We start from the raw sequence: 26,298 nt of genomic DNA on the forward strand, positions 1-26,298 counted from the left end.
TTAGCCAGTGGCCACTTGGCAGCTGACTGAAGGTGGGATGTCCTGAGACAGCTGGGTTGGGGAACAGAATTTCCTCCTAAGAAATTGCCAAGGAAAATCAGCATTTGCTCTACATTGCAGTCCTATGGGACCCAGCTGTCTTGGCCACTGTCTCTACAGAAAGGAAGGCCTGGCGGAAAGGCAGTGTGTGCTGGAAGGTTAGGAAACAGGAGCTGAAATTGGGAAGTACCTGGAAAAAGTCAATTCTGTTACTGAAGGATAGGCAATAGGTTATTGTCCTAGTGCAACTGCTACCAGCCCTGCCTGTGGAAGGGAAATGAGTCAGGCACCTGTGCCTGTAGGGAGTACTCATCAGAGACCCTCTCTCAGCTGGTGGAGGACGATTTCCCCCCCAGCAAGGTAGCCTAGCAGCACTCAGAGTAGGCTGAATCCTTTGCTCCCCCTCATTGCATTTTAGTTTGTCTCCCTGGCACTCTATCACATTCAGGCTTTTCCTGCATTTTCAAAAGGCAGGTGTGCAGTCTGGATCTGCGGGTGTTTGCCACCCTTTCACTCTTGCGCTTGTGTTCTCCTTGCCACTTTTTCCACATTGTGCCTGCCAAGGGTTGGCTTTCCTTTTACAAACTTGCTGGTCCTGTCTGCTGCCTCTGCCCCTGTCAGCCCTGCACATTTGCTTGCTAGGATGATTGTCCCCTTGACTTCCAGTGTGTCCATCACACTGGAGACCTGGCAAGCTTTTCAGGAGGCAGGAATTTTGCCGTGTCTGCTTATGGAAGGTTCTAAGGAGTCCCACCAGAGCTCAAAATTTGGCTTTTAAAAGTCACACAGGCTGTATGTGTTCACACCCTGTGCAGTAAGGGGAGATGTGTAACCTGGCTGAAGCCTGTGTTGGGTTAGGGGAGACCTGGCCCCACAGGAAAGTTGTAATGGTTTAACATTTTTTGCAAAGGCAGTTTAGTTAAATCACATTGAGCCCCTACAGGAATGCTTTTATTTGAGATGAACAGTGATTTGCTACGAGTTTAAATCCAGTCTCGATTTGTCTTAAAACAGGTGGCTGTTCTTAATGGGCAAATACCTGCAAGAGTTGCACCAATTTATCCAAGGTGTTTGAGGCAACCCCTTGCTTCTGTGTTGGAAACTGAAGTGCTATCAAGGAAAGCCACAGCTAGGCATGAAAAAACTATAGTTTGCAGCTTGAATGCTTTACTGAACTGCTACTAATAAGAAAGCATCACAAATGTTAGTCTCCTTAACCTAGGCTGAAGAGAAACAATTTATTCTCTTCGTGGTGGATGCAAAAGCAGTGTAGGCTGTGGGTTTGCTTTGCAGCTTTGTTTACCAGCAAGTCATCGCTGCCCTCTAGTGTCCCTGTCCTGCACTGCCTGGCTGCACAGGCGGGCACAAGTCCCAGCAGGTATTACTTCTACCTGTCTTAAAATGGGCTACTTGATAAACACCCCATATCCCTTTTTCACCTGGCTTGATGTGCAAAGCAAGTAGTACAGCAAATTCCCTGCACTGACTAACCTAGCAAGAAATACTGGCTTTTAAAGCTAGAGGTTATTAAGTGGAGGGGGAGTGTGTGTTGCTGTAGCCACTGCCTTGTGGCACACTCAACTTACTTAATGATATATGCCTTTGTTCCCTATTTCTCCTCTCCTGTACACATACACATATGTGCACCCCACCAATTCTAGCGTGGCTGAGAAGTCCCTGGCCAGCTGCAGGGTCGTGGCATCCCTTCAGGAGAATGTCAGGGTCCAGTTCCCACCTGACAGCTCAGTGTGGTTGCACTATTTAATGAGTGAACGGAAGGATCTGACTTGCAAAATAGAGGGGGGAGCAGGGGATGTAAACCAATGCAGTAGCTTGTATTCCTGTTTGCAGAGGTCAGGATGAGGAATTGTCTAATGCACCCAAGAATATGGGACACAAGTGACTGGGGAAAGTGGCTGGCTTGCAGAGAAGAGGCTGATGACCAGTGTGAGTGTCTAGTATCGAAAGAAAGTGTCTGGAGTTAGCATGAGGGTAACAATGAGGTTATCAATTACTGCACTTTAAAACCCATAGACAGAAACTGCTACATGCAAAAAATTATAGTAGTAAACTTGTAAATCACAGGGAAATACTACAGCTACTAAACATACTTTCACTGATTTGAAATCTTTGCTTCTGATGCTTGCTTGTTAGAAGGTGATGTTATTGAGCTTTGAAATGGAGGGGAGTTAGCCAGAAAGACACTACATGCTCAGTGCCCACATGAAGAGGGGGGGAAATAATAGTTCCTCTTCTCTCTCTGGAGGAGACAACCTGCCAAACCACACCAAAAAAGGGGCAAGTAAAACTACAAACCTGGTCACCATATTGATTAAGAAAAAAAAGTATAGGAATAACTAAAGAGAACAAACTCTCCAAGCAGACCAGAATTTGATTGGATTAAAAAAAGTGTATTGGATGTCCAATACAAAATAATAAACATGGAAGTTATTAAAAAAAGCCATAGAGTATACAGCAAATACTACAGAAAAGCAAAAAAATTGTACAGAAAGGTAGACGTCTACAGCAGTCCTCAAAATTATTCTACATGAGAATCATAAAACAATATACAGGTTTGGTTTTTTTTCCCCAAATGTCTCTGAGGGAAGCTGTCACTTAACAGCTTGACTATGACACTACAAGGATACACAATGTTCCAAATTTAAAATCACAGGATATGTAAGAAAACGTAGCATTAAAATGTGAAAAAGTGCAATACAGATTGTACACTGAATTGAATAAATGTTTTTTTTTATAGTTTAACCTTAAAAAACCAACTTTGAACAGTTGTTTTATCATTAAAAATATTCCCCTTCCCCAAATTCAATGACAATATTAACATTCATGGTGTTATACATAAGTAATATTCACAAAGACCCACCAGCTAAGAATACTGTGTATGTATGATGGTATTTCTTTGGGTATAGGTAAAAAATAGGCAAAGGAAAACATACACCCCCCCCTCCTTTCAGGACAGGATGTGTATTTTATTATTTAAATACATATTCTGTAGCTTATTTTGCCCTGAATTGTATTGATTAAAAGTCCAAACATTAATTATCCAGGTGGCCCACGGTGCTCCAATTCATTTGATTCCTTCTCCCCCTCAAATAAATAAACCCAGCAAATGTCCTAGAAATGACAATACAGAGTCCAGGAAAAGAAAGGAAGTAAAACTACACCCCAAGCCCCTGCTGCTCTCCAGGATGATTCAGTGGCTCTCCCTTCTCTTAGTGACAGGGACTATGAAAATGGGCCCAGACTTTTAGCTTTAGTCAAATGGATAAAAGAAAATAAATGAAGCAAAGTTCTTGGGTTTTTAAAATTTAAATTTAAGCAGATTACAGTATTTCCTCTTCATGTTCCAACAGGTACAGCCATCTAGCAGAGGCACTGTGGACTACAGCAGCAGTGTCCTGTACCTGAAAGGCCTGTTATCTGCACGTCTGCCATCGTTATCACTGAGCTTCTGAGATCACAAATCTGACTGCTCAGGAGGAACAGATTTGGCATCTGAATCATCCGTAAGTTTTGAGTTTCCTTTAATCTTAAAAGTGAAATTGCACATGAGTTTGTTAGGCAGCTGGGTATTGGTTTTTTTCTTTTTTTTTTTTCACTAAAATACAGTCCCTCTTTTTATGCCATTCCTCTTCATAGAGAATGGCAGAGCCAAGCCATCATACATGGAGAAAAGAAAAAACCCTTTTCCTTCCCCTCGTATAGGAGTTCCCTTTTAACTTTCCTTCCTTTCTAGACAGATATGTGAACAGCACCTGAGTCACTAATACTGTTTTTCCTTTCAAATGGTTTCAAAAGTGTAAAAAAATACATTTTTGCCTTGCTTATGTCTCTGAAGAATCCTTAAGAGATTCTTGTTTAAATGGCCTGGGATAGAGAAATTGTACTGGGGTTGGACTTGCTGCTGAAGGATCCTGTGGACATGTAGTGTTCTCAAAAGTATGATATGGTATGTCACTGATGAGAAGAGGTCCACAGTTCTCTGCTTCTGGGAGGTCCAGGTAGCTCAAACCTAAGCACCACCAGCAGAGAAGTGTTGTGTGCGCTGCTGCTTGTGCTAAGTTCTCCATGCTGAATGAGCGCTCAATCTGCACTTTAAAAGTTTCATGATGTGATCTTTAAACTAACAATAACAAAACAGAGCACTGTTGCCAAAATAAGCTGTAGTGTCATCTAAACGTAAGGAACCCTACTTTACAGGAGGAATTTTTTTTAATGTTTCTAAACGAGACTCTCACTGCAATTCAGTAACCAGAGACACAGTATGCTGAAGTTACAAGGAAGGACGTTACAGAAGATGCTTTCATTTTCTTCAGTCTTTTGAGTCAATGTAGAGAGAGACAGGAAAACAACAATAATGAAACCTCCCACTGGATCCCCTCCCCTTCCCCATCTACTTTTCCCCACTCAAAATATTGAAACTGCACAAAAAGCGACAAACAAGCCTTTCAAATTACATTTCAATTCAAACAGACTGGTAATCTCACAGTGATGAGAGGAGAAAGTCAGGCTTTTAATAATTATAATATAAAAATAATAAAAAAAGCTTACAAATAGCAGTGCAGCATCCCAAAAGGCCATGGATTAACTGCCAGAAGGGGATGTAATTATACGCAGAATAAAAAACAAAACAGAACAACCCACGCTGGCAATGAATTTTCATACACAACAGAACAAGCAGTCAAATGTCAGTCTAGGCTGTGGAAAACAACAGTTTCTCCTTATTTTTTTTAACAGTATTTTTTCCTTTTTATAAAAAAAGATAAAATAAAAACACAAATAAAATTGTACATAAATGCGAATGTCCAACACTGAAAAGGCAGGGCAATCACACCACTGAGACAAAACCTGACCAGAAAAAAAAACAACCATGAAGTCCACTTTTTTTCCTTTTGTCTGGATGCTAAATTTCAGCCTGATGCGTCCCATCCTGCACGGTCTCAGCAGGTACATGGAATTCAACTTGGCAATGACTTCATTGCAGAACGATGACAAGGTCATCTCTTTTTGACCAGCTGTAGCACAAATGCACTGGTTGGTTCGTTTGCTTTCTGTGTATGCTCTCATGTGCTGTCCCTCTTTCTGTTTTTTCTCTTTTTTTTTTCTTTTCTTTTTCCTCTGTACAATTCCTTGTGTTCCAAGGCTGAGTCCCAAGACTTGTGAAACTGTTTGGAGTCATGTCCTGGTGAAGGTGGTCATGCTGTAGTGATGGCATTAAGGTCCTTCATAAGTCCTTCCAGGTGGGCCATCTCTTTGGTCAGCTCATCTGGTTCATAATTCTGTGGGAGATGTACAGAGTTATTGATAAGGTGACTTGCTCTCTTTAAAGAGGGACAGAATAAGAAGTAAGAAGAAATGGTCAGCAATTCTGGTATAGATTGGGACCCCGACACAGGAATAAGCAGAATAAGATTTATCAAGTTACAGGAATTAATAACTTAAAATAGAGAGTTGTTTCAAGCGCAGACCTTTTTGCAGTAGCAATTCATAGTTTCACTAATTTTTAAGACTGTGATCATTGTATCTGTTTTCCTTCTATCAATTCCTGCTGCAAGACAACAGCTTCCTTTGAACCAAAGCAGATGTTTTATAAAAATCCTCCCAGCTTAACTGGAAAAAAATGTCAAAGGAGTCACTTCAGTAGAACTGTTTTGAGAATCATTACGCTTGCTAAAAATCATACACTGTTTTTAGCCTCAATGTCTAGCTTCAGCTATATTGAACAGCTATCATCATTCATACATCAATGCAGGTATGTAGACAGATTTTCTAAGCTGACCAAGTCTTTCCCAATACCATGCAGTTTTCAACCCCTTATGTTCTTGGAGCATTTCTCCAAACCCTCTTCACTCTCTCAACATCGTTTTCACAGAAGGCAAGCCAGGCTGCACCCAGTATTCCAGTACCAGCTCTGCTAATGCCAGATCAGAAGCAACAGAACTCCTGTTTGATAGTTTCTGCCTCTATATATTTAAGGTCTGTTATTAGACCTTCTGGCTAAAGTCTAATATTAAAGCCACTGCTCAGCTGATTGTGTACCATAAAACTGAAGTCCTTCCCAGAGCCCTCAACCTTGACTGTGATCTCACTTCCTTTGCTTCTAGATACAAACCTTTTCTTTCTTTCATTTAAATAGAAATGAATGCAGCAGGCACTTCCCAGTTTACCAAGCAATCTAGATTGTATCAGGAAAGTCATCTCTGTCCCGTGTCCAACATATGATCTGCTGACTACTGACAGTGATAAATAGCAGTGACTTGGAATTACTCAGGCTCTCATAAAAAAGCAGAATCAATTCAAATCACTACCTAATCCTAATTTTTAAAACTCATAATTTAACTAGTATTTAGTGTGCTGTGGTGACTTTATATTGTACTAATTTATTAATGAAGAAATTTATTAATGGCTATATTTAAATATTACAAATTTGTTGATGAATAAACTAATGAGAATATTTTTGGTACCAACCAAAAAAAAAAAAAAGAATTAAGTAGGAGCGACAACTCGACAGAAAGGCAAAAGTGCACCAAATCAAGCATGCATACAGTTTCTAGACCAGTGCATACAGATGGTAACAAAAACAATGTGACAAAAGGAAAGGACAATAAGGAAACAAGAAAAAAAAAAAAGAAAAATTAATGCAAAATAAACATTTCCTGTAGCAGTAATACAACAGCTAATACAGTAACTTCTCGGCTTGCAATTTGAAAGGAAAACAGCTCTTCCAGTGCCTGACACTCAAAACTTCCTCACTTAAAAGCTGTTTCCAAAGCAGCCCAACAGTTGGTTGCATTTTTCCCCAGAAGTCACAATACTTTCACATGAGTATCTGAAAACATATTTGGGATGATGGCTTTAAACCTTTTGGCATTAACGCTAAATTTTCCATCTGCAATGACGCTTTGGATGCTCTGCAGCAGCAGAGGAAGCTGCAGGTGCACAACTTTAACAGGATCTAGGTACAGTATGCTTGCAAACCAGACAGAAATAAATGACATCTCAAAGCGAGCATGAACACATCTTAGGCTGTACAGAAGAGCAAACGGCACTGCTGCAGGCCTTCAGCTCTGTGAACAAAGATGCTCTTTACATCAAGGTAAGCAGGCAAAACACACATGTGCAGTGCACTTCTACAGCTCCAATACGGAAGCCTGCATATAGAAGCCCAAGTCATAAACGAAAGCTCCATTAGGCACTACCTACTGTAAAGAATGAAAAGACTAGTGCAATAGATGGTATCTGTCTTGACTCTCCTCTTCTTGTAATTGTGATAGGTTAGCAGAAACCAGAAGCACTGACCATGAGTCAAGAAAGGAAATCTCAGAGAACATTACTCTTATGTTCAGCTAATAGCCTCAGTTCAGCCAGAACATTGTCAAAGGTTTTTCAGTTTTTGACCGAGTGGGCTTTGTGGACTGGAATAGATGGAAGCACTGCATCTGTTTAGTGTTGTGTAATTGGGGATGAAGGTATGCTCTTAAGTAATTTTCAGATTTTGAAAGCACTACTAGTATTTGCTATTTAAATGTTTATTCTCTGAATTTACTGCCTTGTGTAGAAGGTATTTGCACTATATTTTTTCATATGGCTTAACAGGCAATGGCACTTAGTGGAAGTCAGAAGCTTCATCATCCTCTGCCTTTGAAAGTCTCAGTGCAGATATTACTAAAGTCTACAAGTATCTACTAAAGAGAGATTCACCACAGTTTGATAAGCACTGCCAAAGAAAGCCACTGGCAGTGTAAGAGTACCTACGCTTTCAGAGTCCTCAAGCATCCTGGTGGTCTCCTGCACATCAGGGGCACTGGGAACTACCACAGGCATAGGAGGTCGAGTTCTTCCTAAAGTCCCAATTGATGCAGTCTTCACCGAGTGAACTGGATGGTTAGGAGCTTAAAATAAATTGTTACATAGTTATGCCTCAGTTAATTACTTCTTTTTTCTATCCAGAAAGCTCTTGAAAGAAGGATTCTATTAGAGGAAAATGAACAGTTTGTATTATGGAATACTGAATTTGAATTTTTGTCTAGTTTATCCATGTAGATAACAGAGAAGGGCCTTGAAAAATTGTACCAACAAAATTCAATCCAGCCTCTGACATAATTTCCTTTGATGCCCAACTCTACCCCCCTGCCCCTTAAGGAGCTTCTCTCATTTGCTTCTTAAAATTGCCTTTTTCTCTTTTTGGCAAGTGCGTCTTGCCAGTTTTCACCCGCTCACCTTGCTGAGTCAGTAATGGTGTGCTTGGCAATGCAGGGTCATACGTGGAAGCAGCTGGTGGAACGGCTGGCACCGCAAAACTCTTCAGCGGGTGGGAAGGACGGACATGTGCCGTAGGGAGGTTCTGAGCTGAATCCTCTTCTTGTGCATTAGCCAGGTAAGACCCTGTGGTGCTTTCAGGATCCTGGTGGTCAGCACACGTCTGAGATGAGGAAGCCGGCATGGTGTCCGTGCTAGGTGTGTTTCGAACAGATTCTACAACAAAAAAAGTGGTTTATTTTCTTTAACAGCAATGTTCTCTGTGGTCAGATGGAAACAAAACCATAGTGTTTGCAAGCACCTTTTCCAAGATTGCTGTTAAAAAGCTAAGAATTGAAGTCACAAATTAACTATCTCTGTAGCAAACACCACCAATTCTGTGTAACTGTCCTGTTTTTAAGGTGAAGGGCAATGGCTGTCTAATAACAAAATAAGCTTGAGAACTCAATGATTCCACAGGCATAATACCAAACGAACAGTTTTGCACTGAAAACAGCTACATGTAATAAGACCTCAGATAAACAGCATGGAACACAAATCTTCTTTCTCATTTTACTCTTGAGTATTTCACAGTATTGGCCTTCTTAAATAGGTATACTTTAAGCATTATCACTGTAGTGCATACAGAAGAGCCACATTTTTTACTGAGATAGACTTGAAATCTCTTTACTTGCTGAAAGCTAAAATGGAATCACAGGCTCCATTTGTTTGTCTGCAGCAGGCTCCCCCCGATCCAAGAGAACAATGAGATGGTATCTTGAATTTAAGGCATCATGATCCTACTCGGGCCACATGCAGGAAAAGATCTGGATTGTGAGAGCTGTCGCTTCAGCAGTATAAACAGAACAAGGGAAACCTCTGCCTCTAAAATATTGTCTGCCTGTATATTTGCAGCCTCATGAACTGTTTTCATGAGGAAACAATGCTGTTGGTTGTGGCACCTTAATTAAAATGTAGACCTTAAACTAGAGAAACTCAGAATTCACTTCATCTCAAGATGTTACCTACATGCAATTTAGCAATACTATTGCTTCAGAATTTTCAAAGCACTGGAGACATTACAAAAACTACTGCAAATGGTTGTGCTTCAAGCCTGAAAATGCCACATAGAAATCACCATAATTTTCTGTGTGCTTCAGGGAGATTAACTAATATCAGCTCTCAGTGGCAAAGTCTGGGCTTTTGTCTTCTCAGTTTTAAACACAACTAATTAGGAAAAAAGTTATCATATTATGTAGCTCAAATTAGATTTAATCTGATGTTTCAGACTCCAGGGCTGAAGGCTTCAGAATAAGGAATCTTCCTATTTGAAGTTGTATGTAAAACACTAAGCCTCCTTTTCCAAGGACATCATCATGTATCTCGATGATCAATATCAGATCTACACAAGAAACTGCTTACAGAAAACTCAACCTATCAAGGATTTTGTCTGTACTTAAACCCCTCATTCTATGTCTCATGGAACACACAATGGAGACCAACCAAGTTCAGTTTCAGGCTTTGATTTCCACATGTTTCACTCATTGTTCCATTACAAGCAAAATCTGTCTGATCATTTATATCTCACCTGTGGAATTGGCCCTGTCTGAATGTGACATGGATGTGCCAATCGGCCACGGGTTGACCTGGTGATGGTGATAGCTGCGAGTTGGAGAAGCGAGGCTGCCGGAGTGGAAATGATGGTGAGGGTTATCGAGTGAATGGATGGGATGAGCACTAATCACAGCTGTGAATGAATACAAGACAGAAAAATGCTTAACATACAGACAAGCATGCACATGTACTGAAATGCACCATATCCCTCCCTTCTCCCACAAATCCACTGAACAGGGGAGCCAGCTGCTCAGCAGATTTACAATGACACCAAGATGACATGTTTCAATACCAATTTTCCAACTGTGCTGCAGCACTTTAGCTCCCTCCATGCCAAGACACAAACCCCCACAAAGAGGCAGAGCTCTCCATTTTCCTGTGCAGAAAGTACATCTCTCTTGGCTGTATCTTTCAAGCGCTTTCTGTTACACTTGAGAAAAATAAAGTTCAGCTCCCTTTAGAACTTCCATGTATTTCACACTGTGCTGTAAATGTCGGACCTAATACAGCAGACGTATGAGCTTAAATTTCAAAATAATTTCTAGATGTCATTGAATTTCTTAACATTGTAACTAAACGTGGCATCTTTGGTTAATTAAATAATGCAAGACAAATGATAAGAGTGGGACAAGACACCAAAGGCTCCATGCATTCCCTCTGCGTGGACTTAGTAAAGCTCTGCTCCATTACACTCAAACCAAAAACCTGTTTTTCTTTTTTCCCCTCTTTTTTTTATCTTGCTATTTTCTTTTTCCTGTTTGAGACATGTGAATTTTACACTTCATGTAAATCATCCCTTGCCCTCACCCTTTTGTGGTAACAGCAAAACAAACTCTCACTACTCCCCAGCTGGGAGGAAAAGCAACCGCAGAATATAGTTCTTACAACAGACTAAAATACTGAATTGCTTAAAATTGTCCAAAAGAAAGAGTCTCAACACAAAAACCAGGAGGGAATTGCTACCACTAGCACCATAAAGAAAAAAAAAAAAGGTTGTGGTTGGTTATTTTCTTTTGAACCTTTTCTGGAAATTCTCCAGTTGTGCTGCCTGTGAAAGTTACTTTCTAGGAATGACACGAAGCAGAAATCCATCATTATAATGGCGAATTCAGTTAAGACTTATCACATTGATGCATGCAGTTTGAACTCAGAGGCTGGCTAAACAAATTTGAACCCTCTGACTTCCTAATTTACTGGAAAACAGCCTGTCAGCAGGACAGGATATGTGAATTGATCAGTGGAGGCAATATACTTACGAGATTTTCAGCTATTGGTAATAAACAATTTCTCTCTCCCATTGAGTTACGCCAACAGAAAGCTAACGTCATTATCAATCTCTTGTAAATGAAGAGTAACTAAACTCTAATACTGAGTGATCAGTAGCTTCTAGATTTAAGTCCTGTGAGACAGCTGTCAAGGGGATGTCAAAAGTCAGATATTCTCGCTAAGAGCTTCAAGCAAGACTAAAATGCCACTTTGTCTTGCAGGGAACTGGCAAACGGAGGAAAAACCCACAAAAGCTTGGCAATCAGGAATCTGGGCAAAGGCAACAGTCATCAGAGACACCAGTTCTCTTAAGTGTCAGCAAGGTAGGAGGCATAAAGATTTTAAAGGCATAAAATTTTACAGGCATAAACATTTTAATTACTTCTATTTGTAGAAACCACTGGTCTACACCTGTGTTTCAGCAAGCATTTCAATCACACTATCAAATATAATGCATGTTAGTACAGAAGATCGCCTGTATGTTTTTGCAGCCATAATAAAAAAAACCACACACACCTTTCAAGACATTTCCTAAAAGTTTGGAGATGAGGAGAAGAACACAAAATCATAGTAGCTCTGAAACACTATCCAAAGCAGAATCAGCTAAGCAAGTGGGGAAAACGTGATCCAGTGAAAAGCCAGAAAGTTTGCCCTGCCACCTAGCCACCCAGCTTAAACTGCTGGGTTTTGCTAATAATTTGCTGAGTTATCAGACCTAAATCATGTACAGCCTTACAGGTCAAAAAGCAGTATGTTGTACCACCACCAAGTAATGATGATCATGATGCACTGTTTAATTTCAAGGAAAAGAGAGGAAGAACTGGATAAAGAGAAATGTGGTGTGTTAAGAAAGAAACAGCCCTTTGCTTCCTAATATCCTTCCAGAATTTTTGTGTTCCAGTTGTCAAAGAAGCAACTAACCAGGCATACGCCATTACTGTATATTATACTAAACCTGAACATACTAAATTATCCTAACATAGTATTTAAGAGATAAATAACTAGATTTGAATGCTGCAGGGGTGGGGGGGAAAGTGCCATAAGAAGGCATCTGCAGGCACAGACTGAAACACACTGAATGGGTCCTGCCTTCTGTGTTGCTTGCTGAGAAAGGGCCTCATGTACCAGTGTCAGCTTTCTGTGTAGCTTCTGCAGAAAGGTATCTAAAGACATTATGTTAATGTTTCCACTTACAATAAAATAGAAACCTACAGCTGGAAGCCCTTAGAACTTTTGCAAACAGGATAAAAAGTCAAACAAAGTCACAAAAACAATCTCAAGCCCTAGGGCACCAGAAGACCTTACACATCCTTCCTGACGTTTAGTGCATCATGCTAACCTGTCACACCAAGCCAGCTGTGTCTGTGTCTGGTTCATTCTTTCTGGGCAAGGCAATATCTAGTAAAGAGGGGGAAAACAGATAGGCTCTTCAAACGAACACAGCAGGACTGGTATCAAAAAGGGATGTCACAGCTGGGTTTAGTGCTGCAAGGAAAAATCATATCCACAACTGTATTTGCCAGCATTATCACATCACCATGAATACAATCAAAAGGTAGAACTGGAATATGCTACCTCCCTAAAATATGGATCACCACTGTGTCACTTTTGTCAACTGTACATCTTTCCATCCTATGTGGGACTGATCATGTAAGTTGCTGAGTATCTTCCTCACTGAATAACATAGTATGAGGGGTACTTGGCTATGCTGTTTCTGTAGAGCACTCTGCATACTTCAGCACGGGCTCCTCTGTGAGTTTATCTTATGCTATGTGTATCGAATGCTGCATCCCATTTAGAGAAAAAACACTTAGAAGAGTGCAAGGTAAGACTTATTGCAGTCTGAATTTGTTATGGGGTCACACAAGTCTGAATTCATCATGTTCTAGCACCTGGCATGGGACAGGAAATCATCAGAATCCAATAGCTGCAATGTCCCTTGTTAGACAGCCATATTTGACAGCAGACAAGCTTTTAAGAAGCTCATCAGAGTAAAGATCATTAGTGTAAAACTGCATCCTCCACTCCTTCCTCATACATGCAAAACTGCAAGAAAACAAGGAGTGTCAGACTACTTACTTTAAAACCAAGAAAAAAGATACTACTCCTGTAAAAAGGTTGTAAAACAAGGTAGCAGTTGAAAATGCACAAACTGAGCTGATCAGGTCATCAGGACACTTGAAAAAGCACGTAGAGACCAAGAAAATCAAGCACTCGCTTCAGATAAATAAAGCAAAAAGTTAGAAACTTAAAACATAATGGACTGGCCTGAAATCATCCTGTAAAACACAAGAAGTTGTGGTAACAATTACCTGGCTACAGGGTTGAACATGAACATAGTGCTCAGGGAAGTCTACAGCTCAGACCAGATAAGCACTGTGTAATTTTGCCTCACAGTTCTGTCACTGCTTGTTAACTTTTATACTTCTTACTTGTGTTCTCAAGTCAGGGTTTCAGTCTAGTTGTCCAGAGGTTTAGCTAAGTCCCCTTCCAGCTCAGAATCATCATTTGAAAACTAGATATATTGTTTAATTCTTAAAATATTTCATAATAATAATTGAAATATATTTCTACTGCCTCAACAAAATTTCAATTCTGCACTTCTCTCAAATCATCATTAACTGATAGGGAAACACACGAATAAGAAATAAAAACCAGACATCCTCCTCATTTAAGAGTCTGTTCTGCCAGACTCGCAAAACCTCCCCCTCTATCAGTAGTCTATCTGTGTTCTAACGGATTTGTATAATAGACACATTGCAGAGCAAAGCTACTGTACATATTGCAGGCTTTTGGTATCCTTTTCAGAAGATGAGCACTGTTACTCCTTCAGAGCCATTTCTTCTGCTCAGTAAATCAGGGGACTAGCTCACAAGTGGAGATGTCTTGCACCGAGACATGATCTATCGCCCCAGCTCTTTAATTCTCTCCTACTGGATGAGCAGCTGAGTTGTTTCTGAGGCTGCTCCTGAGCCACTATCACAGTTTAGCATAAATCCATACCGATTTTGTTTTGCTGTAGGAGGGTGGACTGTAAACTGCAGCTGGTCAAGAACTGCTTCACAAATAGCTGTCCATGCAGTGGGGACAGCAGTTATGTTTAATATTTCAGTATAAAAGTAAGAGCACTGCAGATATGGGTAAACATGGTCATTTAGAAAAGAGTAAGCATGACTCATGTAAAAGTAAAACCTGCTTCACTAGCCTCAGAGTTTCAAGACAGTAAATATATCAATAAAGGGAACCAGCAAATATAATAACAGCTACATTTTCAAAAAGACTATGACAGGCTCCACTCTGAAGTTAAAACACTAAGTTGCTGCTGAGGGAAAGCACTTTTATGGACTGAAAGCTGGTTACAGATACGAAGCCAAGGGAGGGGCCTGATGATCAATTTTCAAGACAGAGGAGAATAAGCAGGAGATTCCCCAGGTAACAGTGCTAGGACTAGGTTTAATCAATTATCTTTCTCAGTGACCCAGACACGGAAGCAATCAGAGAAATCATTAAGTTTGTCAATAATATTAAGATCTTTAGGCTAGTCAAATACTGTTCTGATGGCAAGGAACTCCAGAAGGGCCTCACAAGACTGAGCAAGCAGGCAAAGAGATGGCAGGTAAACTTTAGCGTCGCTTCAATGTACAGTAATACACTGAGGGAAAAATAATCCAAACAGTACCTATATGATGCTGAACTCAGAGCTGGCAGTTACAATTCAGCAAAGAGTTTTTGGAGATATGGTTGACATCTCTGATATCGTTTGCTCAATATGCAATGGCAGCCAAAAAAGCCAACAGAATGTAGTAGCTCATTCAGCAAGGAAGGTATTGAGAACAAGGCGGAGGGCACTATTTCCTGCTCTGTAAGACCTTGGTGGTACTGTGTGCAGCTCTGGCCTCTCTGAATCTCAAGAAGCATGTAGTGAAGTTAGAGAAGGTTCTGAGAATGGTACTTAAAGTGATAAAGGGGATGGAGTAGCTGCCTCGTGAGAGGAGGCTAAAAAGGCTGTGACTGTTTGGTCTGGAGAGGAGAGAACTAACAGTGGAGAAGAACCTGATAGAGATTTACCAACTCTACCAGTTCCTATGTAACAGCTGGACACTGGCAGAGTACAAAGGGAATGGACTGTAAAAAGCAGCCAGGTTCACAGGCTCTCCCTAAAAAGCACCTGCAGTTGCCACTGCTGGAGACTGGGACAGACTGTTTGACACATTCCTAACTCTTGCCCACTTTGGCAGCATGCCTCCTGCTCGCTCAAATACAGCTATTCAGTTTTTCCTTTTAACTTGATCTAACTCTGCCTTCACCATAAGGGATTCAAGATGCCTTTTTGAACTGTTTCCACTGCAGATATGACAGAATTACTTAGGACAAGTAAGTAGGAAGGCAGTATGTGAGTGTGTGTGCCCCTGCATACAGTATCAACATGGCTTGTTTGGGTGCTCCCCGTTTCAAGCCAGCTGGTAGGCGGGCTGTTGACTTACGCTGAGGCGGTTGAGAATCAAAAGGCATCATCATCTTGGGCCTCATCCCCCTTCTTCCTGCCAGTGTGGACATGCTGTCCTCTGACTCATGCCCTGAAGGAAAAAATACTGAAGGTTATTCACCATTGCAGCAAGACTTCTGTGATACCATACCAGATGCTTTCAATCCTCCTCTCTATTTCTGGGCTGTCCTGTTTGTAAGCAGTTCTGTGACTCATAATTGATAAAACCAGTTATTTCATCTTTCACTAGAAGGTGGAAAAGAGGACAGTTAGGGTAAAGATTATTGGGCACTGGAGAAACTCTCCAGGCCACAATGCAAACACAAACCTCTGGCAGTGCAGCTCTGCGCAATGAGTGCCGGTACAGAGAGTCACACGTATGGGTAAGACATGCTGGATTAAGAAGTTAGCCGCTTACTAAGCGAAAACTCACCCACACCTCAAGAGCTTAGCAGTAGCCAGTTAAAGCACCAAAACCTGATTGTGTGTTTGACCGCTGAAAAAACGTCTCACACATTTCTGAACAGTTTAATATGAAACACTTGTTAGATGAGCTTCTGATTACTAATCAGTATTTACCACGGGAAATTCATGATTTAACTCTTGGGCACTCAATTTTCTCACTAAAACATACGATCCATCCTTTTCAGAGTGTCTTAAAAACTAGGCACAAACCAATTCATTACTTGGAAAATAAGAACAAAAAAAGATAAGAGTAACTGAATAATACGTCAATAAAGTGATTTCACCAGCTGAAGTAAAATGTACTTCATTTTAAACATCACGGTCAAAGTACTCATTGATAGCTCACCTCTGTAGGAATTCCGCCTTTGATGGATATTGCTGTCCATGGAATTATCAACTGGGGTGATGTCTTGGGAGTTGCGAGGGATTGGGGTATCCGTCATGATTGGATTGGGATCTGGAGATTTATCAATGGGTTTTAGCTCCAGTCTTTCATGATGGATCCAAAGGTCAGGAGGCTTGACATCTTTGGAGTTTCCTTTGTACTTATGGGACCCATTCACTGATTTGCAGGCAGCTCGTTTCCTTGTGAAGGAAAACAAATGAAATGTTCTTAGATGTAGGCTTCCTTTCACTTGTTGAAAAAGGCAAATTTTCACTCAGATTTCCTTCAGATCTTGTATCCAGCTCAGCAAAAGCTACCCACTGAGCAGGAAGCTTTGAATTTTACATATGACCACATCTGACATCTCAAAGCATATTCTGCAACTCTGATGCCATGAAATTTGTCTCAAATGCTACCACATGCTGCAGAACTGTGCTCTACAGTCTAAGCTTTCATTAACAAAAATTAAGTTTCCAGTACTTATGGTTATTAAGAGTATATTCTAAACACGAAGTGTATGTACATCATGTTGTGCCCGTACTCCAGAGCTTACAACCAACCTCAAAAAACAGCTACAGAAGGAGTGTGCAAATAGCCAGTTAACCCAATAGGACTGTCAACTCTAAAGATTAATGACAAGAACTTTCATTTTACCACTGCTCAGGTTAGACACATCTAACTGATGTGCTTTTTCATTGCTGTTGAATAGCAGCAGCAAACTGATTGTGAGGCAGGCATTTGACATGACAGAATTTTGGAAGAGGAAAATGTAGAGTTCCAGCACTGCCCTCCACACACACTCCCCACTTTGGACCCTGGCAATGATGGAGGAAGGTGTCCCTTCTGGGTAGCACTTTTCCTAGAAATGGCTAAGATATGACTAAATACAATTTTGAAAATATCAATGAACAGAGTCTCTCATGTAGGTGATCTGCAGCCAGGTGTGCTCCCAGCATCCTGCTTTGAGGACTGTCGTTGAACGAGTAACACAGGTCAGAAGGTTATTCACTGGTTGTAGGTTGCTGCATGTAAGAGAGATGGGATTTAGAAACTGGGAAAACAAAGGCAAGATTTCACAGGGTTATTTCTGCTCTTTGGAAATAAAATACATCTCTTGGGCACAGGCCCATGAAATTTGCCCTCTCCCAAGCACATCCCCCAGTTGCTAGACCATCACTTATGTATCCTTGCTCTCCTCTCCTGAAGAACTTGTATTTTTGCAGGACAGTTCAGCTTCAGCAAAGCAAGTGGAGATTATCTTCCAAGCTTGGCTTTTAATCACTTTCTTAAAACTCTGTTTTGCATAACAGAGTCTTTTCAAACCCCCAAAAAAGCTTTCAGCTCTGTTCAGTTCTTTCAAAGAACATGCAGGAACAACCTTCAGGAGCCTATAAACGGAAGCATCACTGCTGTAGTCTTAATTCAGATGCTCTGAGGGAAGAATTCAGATGCGCACCTATATTTAGGATTTTGGAGCACTTTTCTAAGGAGTCCAGCACCAGATTCAGATTCCACTCCAGTAAGCTATCTACAGGTTGGGTATTATCATGCACAGCTTGTAAAGCTATTCCACACAGCTACATGCTAAGAGCAGAAGTGAGAATCTGCCTGAGCTGTTGAGCTCTCACAGCTCTAAACAGATGCATTGGCTCAAGTTTGGAAACAATATTTTAAACAATAATTTCTCCTCAGAGAGGGGCAAGTGCAGGTATGCATGAAAGCATTGCCCCAGTTTGCCTGTAAACTGTTGATGGTTTGTAAACTCTGAAACACTCATTAGGAGAAACATCATCATCATCACACGCATGATAGCTTAGCTGCATTGATGCATGTTATCTTCTGAACACAAGAATTCAAACTCCATTACTGATCTACTGTCAGAACAGAATTTCTAGAGCCTGCAAGACTTAAAAGAAAGCATCATAAAGAAAAGATTAAATAATAGAATTATGTGAGAAAGGTAGACAGGGCAAAGTGCCACCCAGACATCTTACTTTTTTTGGTGAGAAGTTGTACGACGGGTGCAGAAGACGGCGACTATCACCACTATCACAATGGTGATCACTCCAACAGATACTATGATTACAAGGAGCATGTTGCTGTCCAAGGGAGAAGTAGGACTTCCATGGGGACTGTTACTGCCTGTAAGAGTTTGAGATGGCAGAAAGGGGTTATTTGTTATATAGAAAAAATCCCAATCAAAAGCAAGCAGAGCCCAAAGACTTCTAGAATCATGCAGATTAGCAGAATGAGAAAGATGGTTTGTCTGCTAGGATTTCAAGTGAAGTGCTTGATTATTTTTTTGTCATTTGCCAATTGTGCTTCTGTACAATTAAATCTGTAAGATGCTTTACAGATCCATTTCCAACTAACAGTTTATGAAAATTTATGTTCACCCAACTCAAATAGTTATTGTAAAAAAATTCAGTAGTTTACAGTCTAAGGAGAGTTAACGTGGAACCTTGCTAAAACTATAGCACTACAGGCATCCCCTTGGACCCAATAATCACATGAATTGGTATCAGTACTCTACAGTGGTCACTTTCCTCTGAAAGAAACACATTTTACATAACACTAATGAGTGTTACCTTAGGGCAAGGCTTCCGCAATGCATACTGCTAATAAGGAGAAGGAGTTAAGATGATTTTTTTTCCCTTCCTAATGTGTTCTTACTCAATTAATTTTACACTTGTGCACTATAGCAGCAATTTAAAACCAAACCAGGAACAAGATCTGCTTATCAAGACTGAAATGTAAATGCACATGATGCTATTTTTTCCATATACCCCACACAGCAGGCAAGAACACTAATCACAGAAGTACAATACAATGTCTTGAGCAGGAACAACTATCATCATAAAGAGAAAAAGTTACTGGAACAGATGTAATCAGTATTTTCAGTAGGATATAGCACCACTCAGTGAAAGACCAAAAGACACTGCATTTAAATTGAAAAGCTTCATAACAACACTTACCACCAAGTGGTGGTTTGTAATCTGGTCCTACGTCCACTGGGCGGCTTCCTTTCCCTGCAGATCCTGAAGCTAAAAACGTTGTATATGTGGTAATTTTATACACATATATATATACACACGTACACATAAACACACACTTTAGCATTACTAAGGTAGCTCTTTCAGACCTTCTCTGAACCACTGTGAGCATCTTTTTTTTTCCTCCTTTTCTCTCCCCTACAACATGATTTGGCTTTCAACAGCAACTGTGTTTCTCCAAGAAGAGAACCACTTCTTCAAAAGAGCTATTTAATAATTAGTTTCCTGCATTACTATTTTCTTAAGTAAGTTTAGGAGCCTCTACTAGTATTCATTTAAAAAAATATAATAAAAATTATTTGCAGTAATACACAGGTACATACTGAGGCAAATGGCTTTGCCACACTTGTACAGACAGTTAATCATCTTGAAACAATAATTATACAGGTTTCTTTTCCTAATACCTAATTACAGTAACTGTGGAAGACTGGAAATAAGTGGAGGATCAAAAGCACAGTTCCTGCCTATCCATAAAAACTTGCTTTCAACTTCTCCCCATTCTTTTCTGTTTGTTTCACCTTTACCAGAAGCGAGAATGAAGTATCACAAAAACAGTTTTGGTGAAACCTGGAAAAACAAATTAGTTTCAAAGCTTTATGCTTATAAGGCTGACAAAGGAAGTAAATACACCTGTACCTCAATTGAACAAACTGAGGCACATTACACAGCCCCTCCTGAACCTTAGCTTCTGCTAGCAGGCTCCTAGGTGCTAATGCAAGAGCTGACCTACCAACTGAAATGCTGTCCTCTTTTTACTCCAACAAGTACTTCCCCTTGTGTAATTCAAGTCTACTTTAGATCACTTGCTGCCACAGCAAGACACATGAAGTCAAAAGTTCACCTCCAATGTTAAGACCTCTCCTGAGTTAGCAGAATTCTTCCCGCACATAAAGATATACAAAACCCTGGTTTTCACTTCTGTGTTTTCATTAAAATGCACTAATGCAAAATTACCATGAATGATAAAAATTCTGTAGTAGGGGAAACATACAGCAAGATGCAAAGAACAACATCCCTCTTGCTATAGGAATCCATAATACTTTGCACATTTTTACACTGTTATGCACAAAAAGCCAAAACCACAAAAAACCAAGAGTCTGCAAATTCAACAGTTCCACAATCAGGAGAAGGATTTTCTCAGTTAAAAATCCACTCTAACCAAGAAGTACTAAGTGTTAAAGGATGTCTAACAAATGGAAATTGTGAACCTAAAGTCAAAGCCTGTAAATTAGTCACTGTGAAGTAAAGACAATTGGTAAAAACAGCAAAAGATACCAGCAAGAATGCTGATTAAGCCCTGTGAAGGATAATAAGAAGGAATGTTAGATCTATGCTGTGAGGAGTTAGATGTAGTCCAAAATAATGGGAAAGCTGTATTGCAGGACAAATCTATAATGAAAAGGACATACTGCACCTGCCAGTCTAGACAGGACACTGCATTCAGTGAAAATGTGTTCTCTTTTTGAAGTAATGGACTAATAATTTTGCAGCAGCAATTAAATAATTTAACAGAATTTTAAACAGCTTGTATTTAATATATTGACAACTGCATGACCAGATAACGTGCACTGAAAAGAAGTAAAAAAAACCCTAGATGAACTCTCTGAATCACTGAACCTGGTGCTGAAGATATGTTGGAGCACCAGAGAAGCTGCAGGAGAAGGGGGGGAATAAAAATAACTGACAATATTTTAAAAGGACAAACAGACACCCTATGCCTTTTTAGTGCAGCAGCCGGAGCCTTAACATAGGCAAGATCATGGAAAAGGTGACAGATAGGAGATGGTGGCATATTTTATGCCCATCTTTCTGTTTTATTGAAAACAGGTATTTTCAAACAAACTAGATGTCAGACTATAAATTTGGTTGGTAACAGTAACTATGCAGACATACTATATTTAGACTTCCATAAAACATTTTACTGTGTACTGTACAATGCTTTGTTAAAAATAGCATAATAAAAAAGCAATGTGGCACATATTAACATGATTAACAACTAATTAACTGATAAGAATAAGAATTATAATTGCAGAAACATTATTCACGAGGGATATTTCTAATGAGTTCTGCAAAGACCTGTGCTTGGCCAAGTGTAATTCAATATCCTTAATGACACCGTGAAAGAAAATTAAAATAATTGCTACTGAAGTTAACAGATGACATAAAATAATGGAGTAGATAATAAGATATACAAAGTCACTGGTGCAGACCATCAGGGATCATGTGGTACATGTGGGTGTAACACACTGAGCTGGTGCAGTTTGTCATGGGGTCTGCAGTCCCTGAACAATGTATATACTCACACAGCCAACTGCAGATTTTATATACCCCCCAAACGTGTGCATATGTGTGACAAAGTATATAAACCGTATTTAGACAATAAAAACATTGGAAGGCAGCGATACAGAGAAAGCAGTATTCTGGCAAGCAGTCGTATTTCCAAAGGGTGTAGACGTCCTTGGGAATAACTACCTGTGCACGATCCTCGTAGAGCGTGGCAGCTCAGGGACACCTAATACTGGCACCGACTGCATGGTGCCAAGTGTCTGCACATTTCCAAAAATGCACAGGTAACTACCAAGTCCAGTTTTCAAAATACGATGGAATTTAGGTACCTAACCAAGATGCTTCTCAGTATCTAATTCCTGAAACCAGGCATCAGTAGTTTAGCCTTTCAATTCTGAGGAGCTCATCTCTTGCGCAGTGCAACCTGAAAGATGACCTGACTCTTCTCTGCAGTTTATGCGTGCGTAAGGACTGTAACTCATCACCTCTCTCGGAAGCAGCTAGTCACCACCACAACAGGGAGCATAAGCCTTGCTTCTACATGATACGCTCTGAACAAGCATATGCACATGCTGCATCATCTGTATGGACACCAGCCTTTTTCCAGAATCTTATGAAGCTTGTTGTTGAGGTTTTCCATTTCCTTCTACATTAAGGAACAGTTTAAGATAACATTTAAAAAAAAAAAACAAACAAACAACCAAACCCCGAAACCAGTTTCATGTAATCTTGTCAATCTCCGTGTTGCCCATTAGGTATCTGCAGCCAGACAACAAATTTTAACTTTGTGTTACTTTAGGACAGTTTTACTAGGATTAGATACCTTAACCTTTGCTTTTTTACTAGGCCAGTGCAACTCCTTGAAGCCTGATGGCAACAGCCACTAACTTTTAACACAAGCTCTGTGCTATAGAAGTGTGTGGAAGAACAATAATACGGTGTGCTTAATCCAGAAGAAAAACATCAACGTAGGGGAGAGACAAGAAGAGAGAACCACTAAGGCCAGAGAGTCAATCCCATTGTAGTTTTGGTCGTTCCCAGTCTTGAATAACTTGCTTACTATTTCCTGAAAGACACAACTGGGCAATCCAGTGGTACTGTCACAGAACAGGCTTTTCTGCTCTTCAGCTCATCTTCTCCTTTGCTACATTTAGCCCACTGCCATGATTTATAATCTCCAAGTGTTCTTACAGGAATTCTGAACCAAAACTCTCTTGGCTTTTATGTAGGGTTTCAGGATTCATAAATTACATAATTTAATAAAAATTAATCAAACTGTTACTAAAAGAATATGTTACTTTAGGATGATAACAACAGATGAGAAGGTTTAGTTATCCGCTGCAATGAGGTTAGAATAGTGCAGAACAGAAAACAGCAACTTTTACATAAAACTTTTTAAATTTCTCCTATTCCCTTCCACTTGCAATTGAGCACTAATGATGACACAGTGAGCATCTGCTTCCCCATAGACAAGCCTGAATCTCAGCTAGCATCTCTGTTACACAAGTCTGGATATGAATTTACTCCATAACTGTCTAGTATCAGCATTATTTGGTACACAGAAGGTAAAAGCATATTTAATAAATTACTTCTAAGTAACAAGTTGAAAAGCAAGTAAAAAAAAAAGCTCATTCTCAACCCCTTTAGGAGCTGTTTAATTGTATGTCTAAGCTGCTTGCCAATGTCCTTTTAAACTCATCCCTTTAGACTAATTCTTCCTCTTTTTATTTGGCTTGTAGGTTATTTGGAAGAAAGCAAAAACAGCCTTGGGACATTCACCTTATAATTCAATGTAGTAAACTCAAAGCTACCATTTTTCAGGCTAGCATTTTAAAACCTTAAGGCTTTTAGTAGCTAATGCTGTGCTCTTCAGGAGAGTCTGGAGTCTAAATGAGCTGACAAGCAGAATCTCTTGCAAAAAAGCTTTCTAGAGCAGGCATACTTTCCTTTATTATGAAAATAATTATAGATGTAGAGCTCACAAAACAGCACTTGTGCAAATTAGATAACTGTTTGATCTTCCACCTCTATGTACTGAGGATCTTGCATCAATGGTCAGAGGCTGGCTGGAGTATCACTTAATCCAAATTCATCTTGACAGAATGATTCAGCTCTGGCACAACCCGCTTGTCCCTTCACGTGACATCTGACTACAGAGATCACTTTATATTCCTAACACCCAAACCACAAATAAGACTTCCAGTTCTTCCACTATTAAAAGCACAACAGGAACTTGCTCATTTACAGTTAGAGCAGCAGATGTTTGTTTTATTTAAGAAACGCAACCGCACATTGACAGGAAAAACAAAATGTGTGAAGGATGGAATAAAAGAGAAAGCATGGCTATTCATTTACCTTGATCATTAGGCATTTTATCTGAGGATTCAGCTAGTGGGACAAGCACAGGGAAGGAAAAAACAAGAGAAAGATCACAAGGCTTGAAGGAGTGAGAGACAGAATTTAAAGTTTCACATAGCACAAGTAGACTAGCTAGAGCGCTCATTTCTAACCACCAATACTCACATGGAAAAAGTACTGTTAAAAAAAATCTACTCAAAACTTTTTATTTTTCACCTCTCCTTAGAGTACTTTTTCCAAGCTACCATGCATTCATACTATTTCACTAGTTAGCCATCACCAAGCAGTTCTTGATTTAAGAGCCTCTTGTGTCACACTAGTTGCTATTCTATCATCCGAGTCACCCGCGAGCAGCTGTGCCGCTGGCTACCAACCCCAGAGCCTGCTGCTTTATACCATTTCATCACGAGCAGCGTGACACGCAAGACGTAGAATCTTAAAGGAACTAAAAACTGGTTTTCTAAAAAGCACGTTTAGGACATGGACCCTCAGCATTAATAACTAGATGACCTAAGTGCCCACCAGTAATTTTGAAACAACACAATTAATCAAACAGCTGAGAAACATTTGCATATGTATTAACTACAGGAAAGAGCAATTCAACAGAAAATTTCATTCTAGTCAAACTCCACTGTCTTCCTGTCTTTTCCAGTTTAAATATAAAATTCAGGCTAGTTGTATCTTATCCTCACAGAGGCTGAATTCAGAAAACAAGGAGGAAGATATTTAGATACACACGGTAGTTTACCTTTTGGGGTTCTGAACTGAACTGCCTCAGACATAGGCCCCATGCCCTTCGAGTTGCGGGCCTGAATTTTGAAATAATACGGTGTATCAAGGGTCAATTCTTGTATCTGATGGGTCAGTCTGTTTCCCACAACGGGTTCAATAACCCAATCATGTATTTCAGCATTCACATCCGTACTGTAGTAAATGATGTATCCTATTCAAAGGAAAAAGCAAAAGAACTTTATACGTAAAAGAAAAGGACAGTCATAAGATGTCACAGAAAATGTTCTAGTGACTTTTAATGATATTTGCACAGCTAAATGTTTATGGGTTTTCTGAAAGTGTATTCTTACTTTTTCAAAGACTAAGAAAACATTCAAATATTAGACAGCCTTCCCATCTTAAAACTGTTCAAAAGTGCATGTTAAGAGGAAAAAAGTCATTTAAAATATCAAAATTATTTTTGACCACTGTTCACTGAATATGGAGAAATTTCTCATTTCCATCTCTTTACCTGTTCATAGACCAAATAATGTAAAATAACATAAAGCTGTTATTACCAAGACATCCTCAAAATATTAATATTTATAGAAAATAGTTAATCTTAAAACAACAATCTCATACACAGCTAAAGAACATGTTCATTAGTTTATAATATTTATATATAAGTTTACAATATTTTATAATATATAAATATTATACATTAAATTTTAATAAATTAACTTAAATAAGATATAAAAATATAATAAGTTTATAATAAATTTATTATTTTTCAGTTTATTCACAAAGATGACAATAATCTGAAGAGAACTGAAGTGATCTTGCATGTCACAGGGAAAAAAAGGTATGGGAAAAGTTTATGTTCTGTTATTAAAATATACTGCAGTTACAACACAAAGTAAAAGCTTTATAACTTTTTTATAGTAGAAACGCAGAGCCCCAGCATAAAATAAATACTTGCACCAATATAGGGCTGGGTCATCAGCTGCTTCATGCACAAATTGCTGCTTCCCTTGTTCCACAGACCACCGGTCTGGGGGTTACAGTAAGGAAGGGGAAACGTTCTCCTGAGTGACTTCCAGCTCTTTAAAGCAATTGAAAAATATTGCCAATGTCCCAAATTCACATAATTCACAGTAACCAGTATGGCACGGAGGGTGACGTTTAAAACACCAACTGTAGGTCTGGCACCCTTCATTTCTTCCCTCAGTGGCATAGTGAACTACTGGGGAGTAGATTTCATCATTTGCTGCTTGTACAGGTCACAAAGCAACGTAACTGTAACTTGTCTAAGAAGGGGCAACATATATGTAGTGACAGTTAAAGGCACTATATATAGTATCATGGCAGAAGATGACTGA

The 26,298-nt window shown here is 39.7% G+C and overlaps 1 protein-coding gene across 5 annotated transcripts in view; it reads right to left on the reverse strand.

Moving 5' to 3' along the window:
- Positions 1–2,429: 2,429 nt before the first annotated feature.
- NEO1 (neogenin 1) overlaps positions 2,430–26,298 on the reverse strand; it is a 215,817-nt gene continuing 191,948 nt past the window's right edge. For 2 of the 5 annotated variants that reach the window (XM_075045712.1, XM_075045710.1), the window contains exons 20-29: positions 24,957–25,151; positions 24,206–24,238; positions 19,487–19,555; positions 18,506–18,653; positions 16,473–16,711; positions 15,660–15,752; positions 9,884–10,042; positions 8,278–8,532; positions 7,813–7,949; positions 2,430–5,336 (exon numbers count right to left, since the gene is read on the reverse strand). In XM_075045712.1, the coding sequence (XP_074901813.1) occupies positions 5,253–5,336; positions 7,813–7,949; positions 8,278–8,532; positions 9,884–10,042; positions 15,660–15,752; positions 16,473–16,711; positions 18,506–18,653; positions 19,487–19,555; positions 24,206–24,238; positions 24,957–25,151 (1,412 nt within the window). In that variant the 3' untranslated portion in view covers positions 2,430–5,252. Of the gene's footprint in view, positions 5,337–7,808; positions 7,950–8,277; positions 8,533–9,883; positions 10,043–15,659; positions 15,753–16,472; positions 16,712–18,505; positions 18,654–19,486; positions 19,556–24,205; positions 24,239–24,956; positions 25,152–26,298 lie in introns of all 5 variants that reach the window. The other 3 variants (XM_075045715.1, XM_075045711.1, XM_075045713.1) reach the window with 2 other exon arrangements.

The sequence above is a fragment of the Buteo buteo genome, chromosome 13 (assembly GCF_964188355.1).
Source record: "Buteo buteo chromosome 13, bButBut1.hap1.1, whole genome shotgun sequence".
Classification (NCBI taxonomy): Eukaryota; Metazoa; Chordata; class Aves; order Accipitriformes; family Accipitridae; genus Buteo; species Buteo buteo.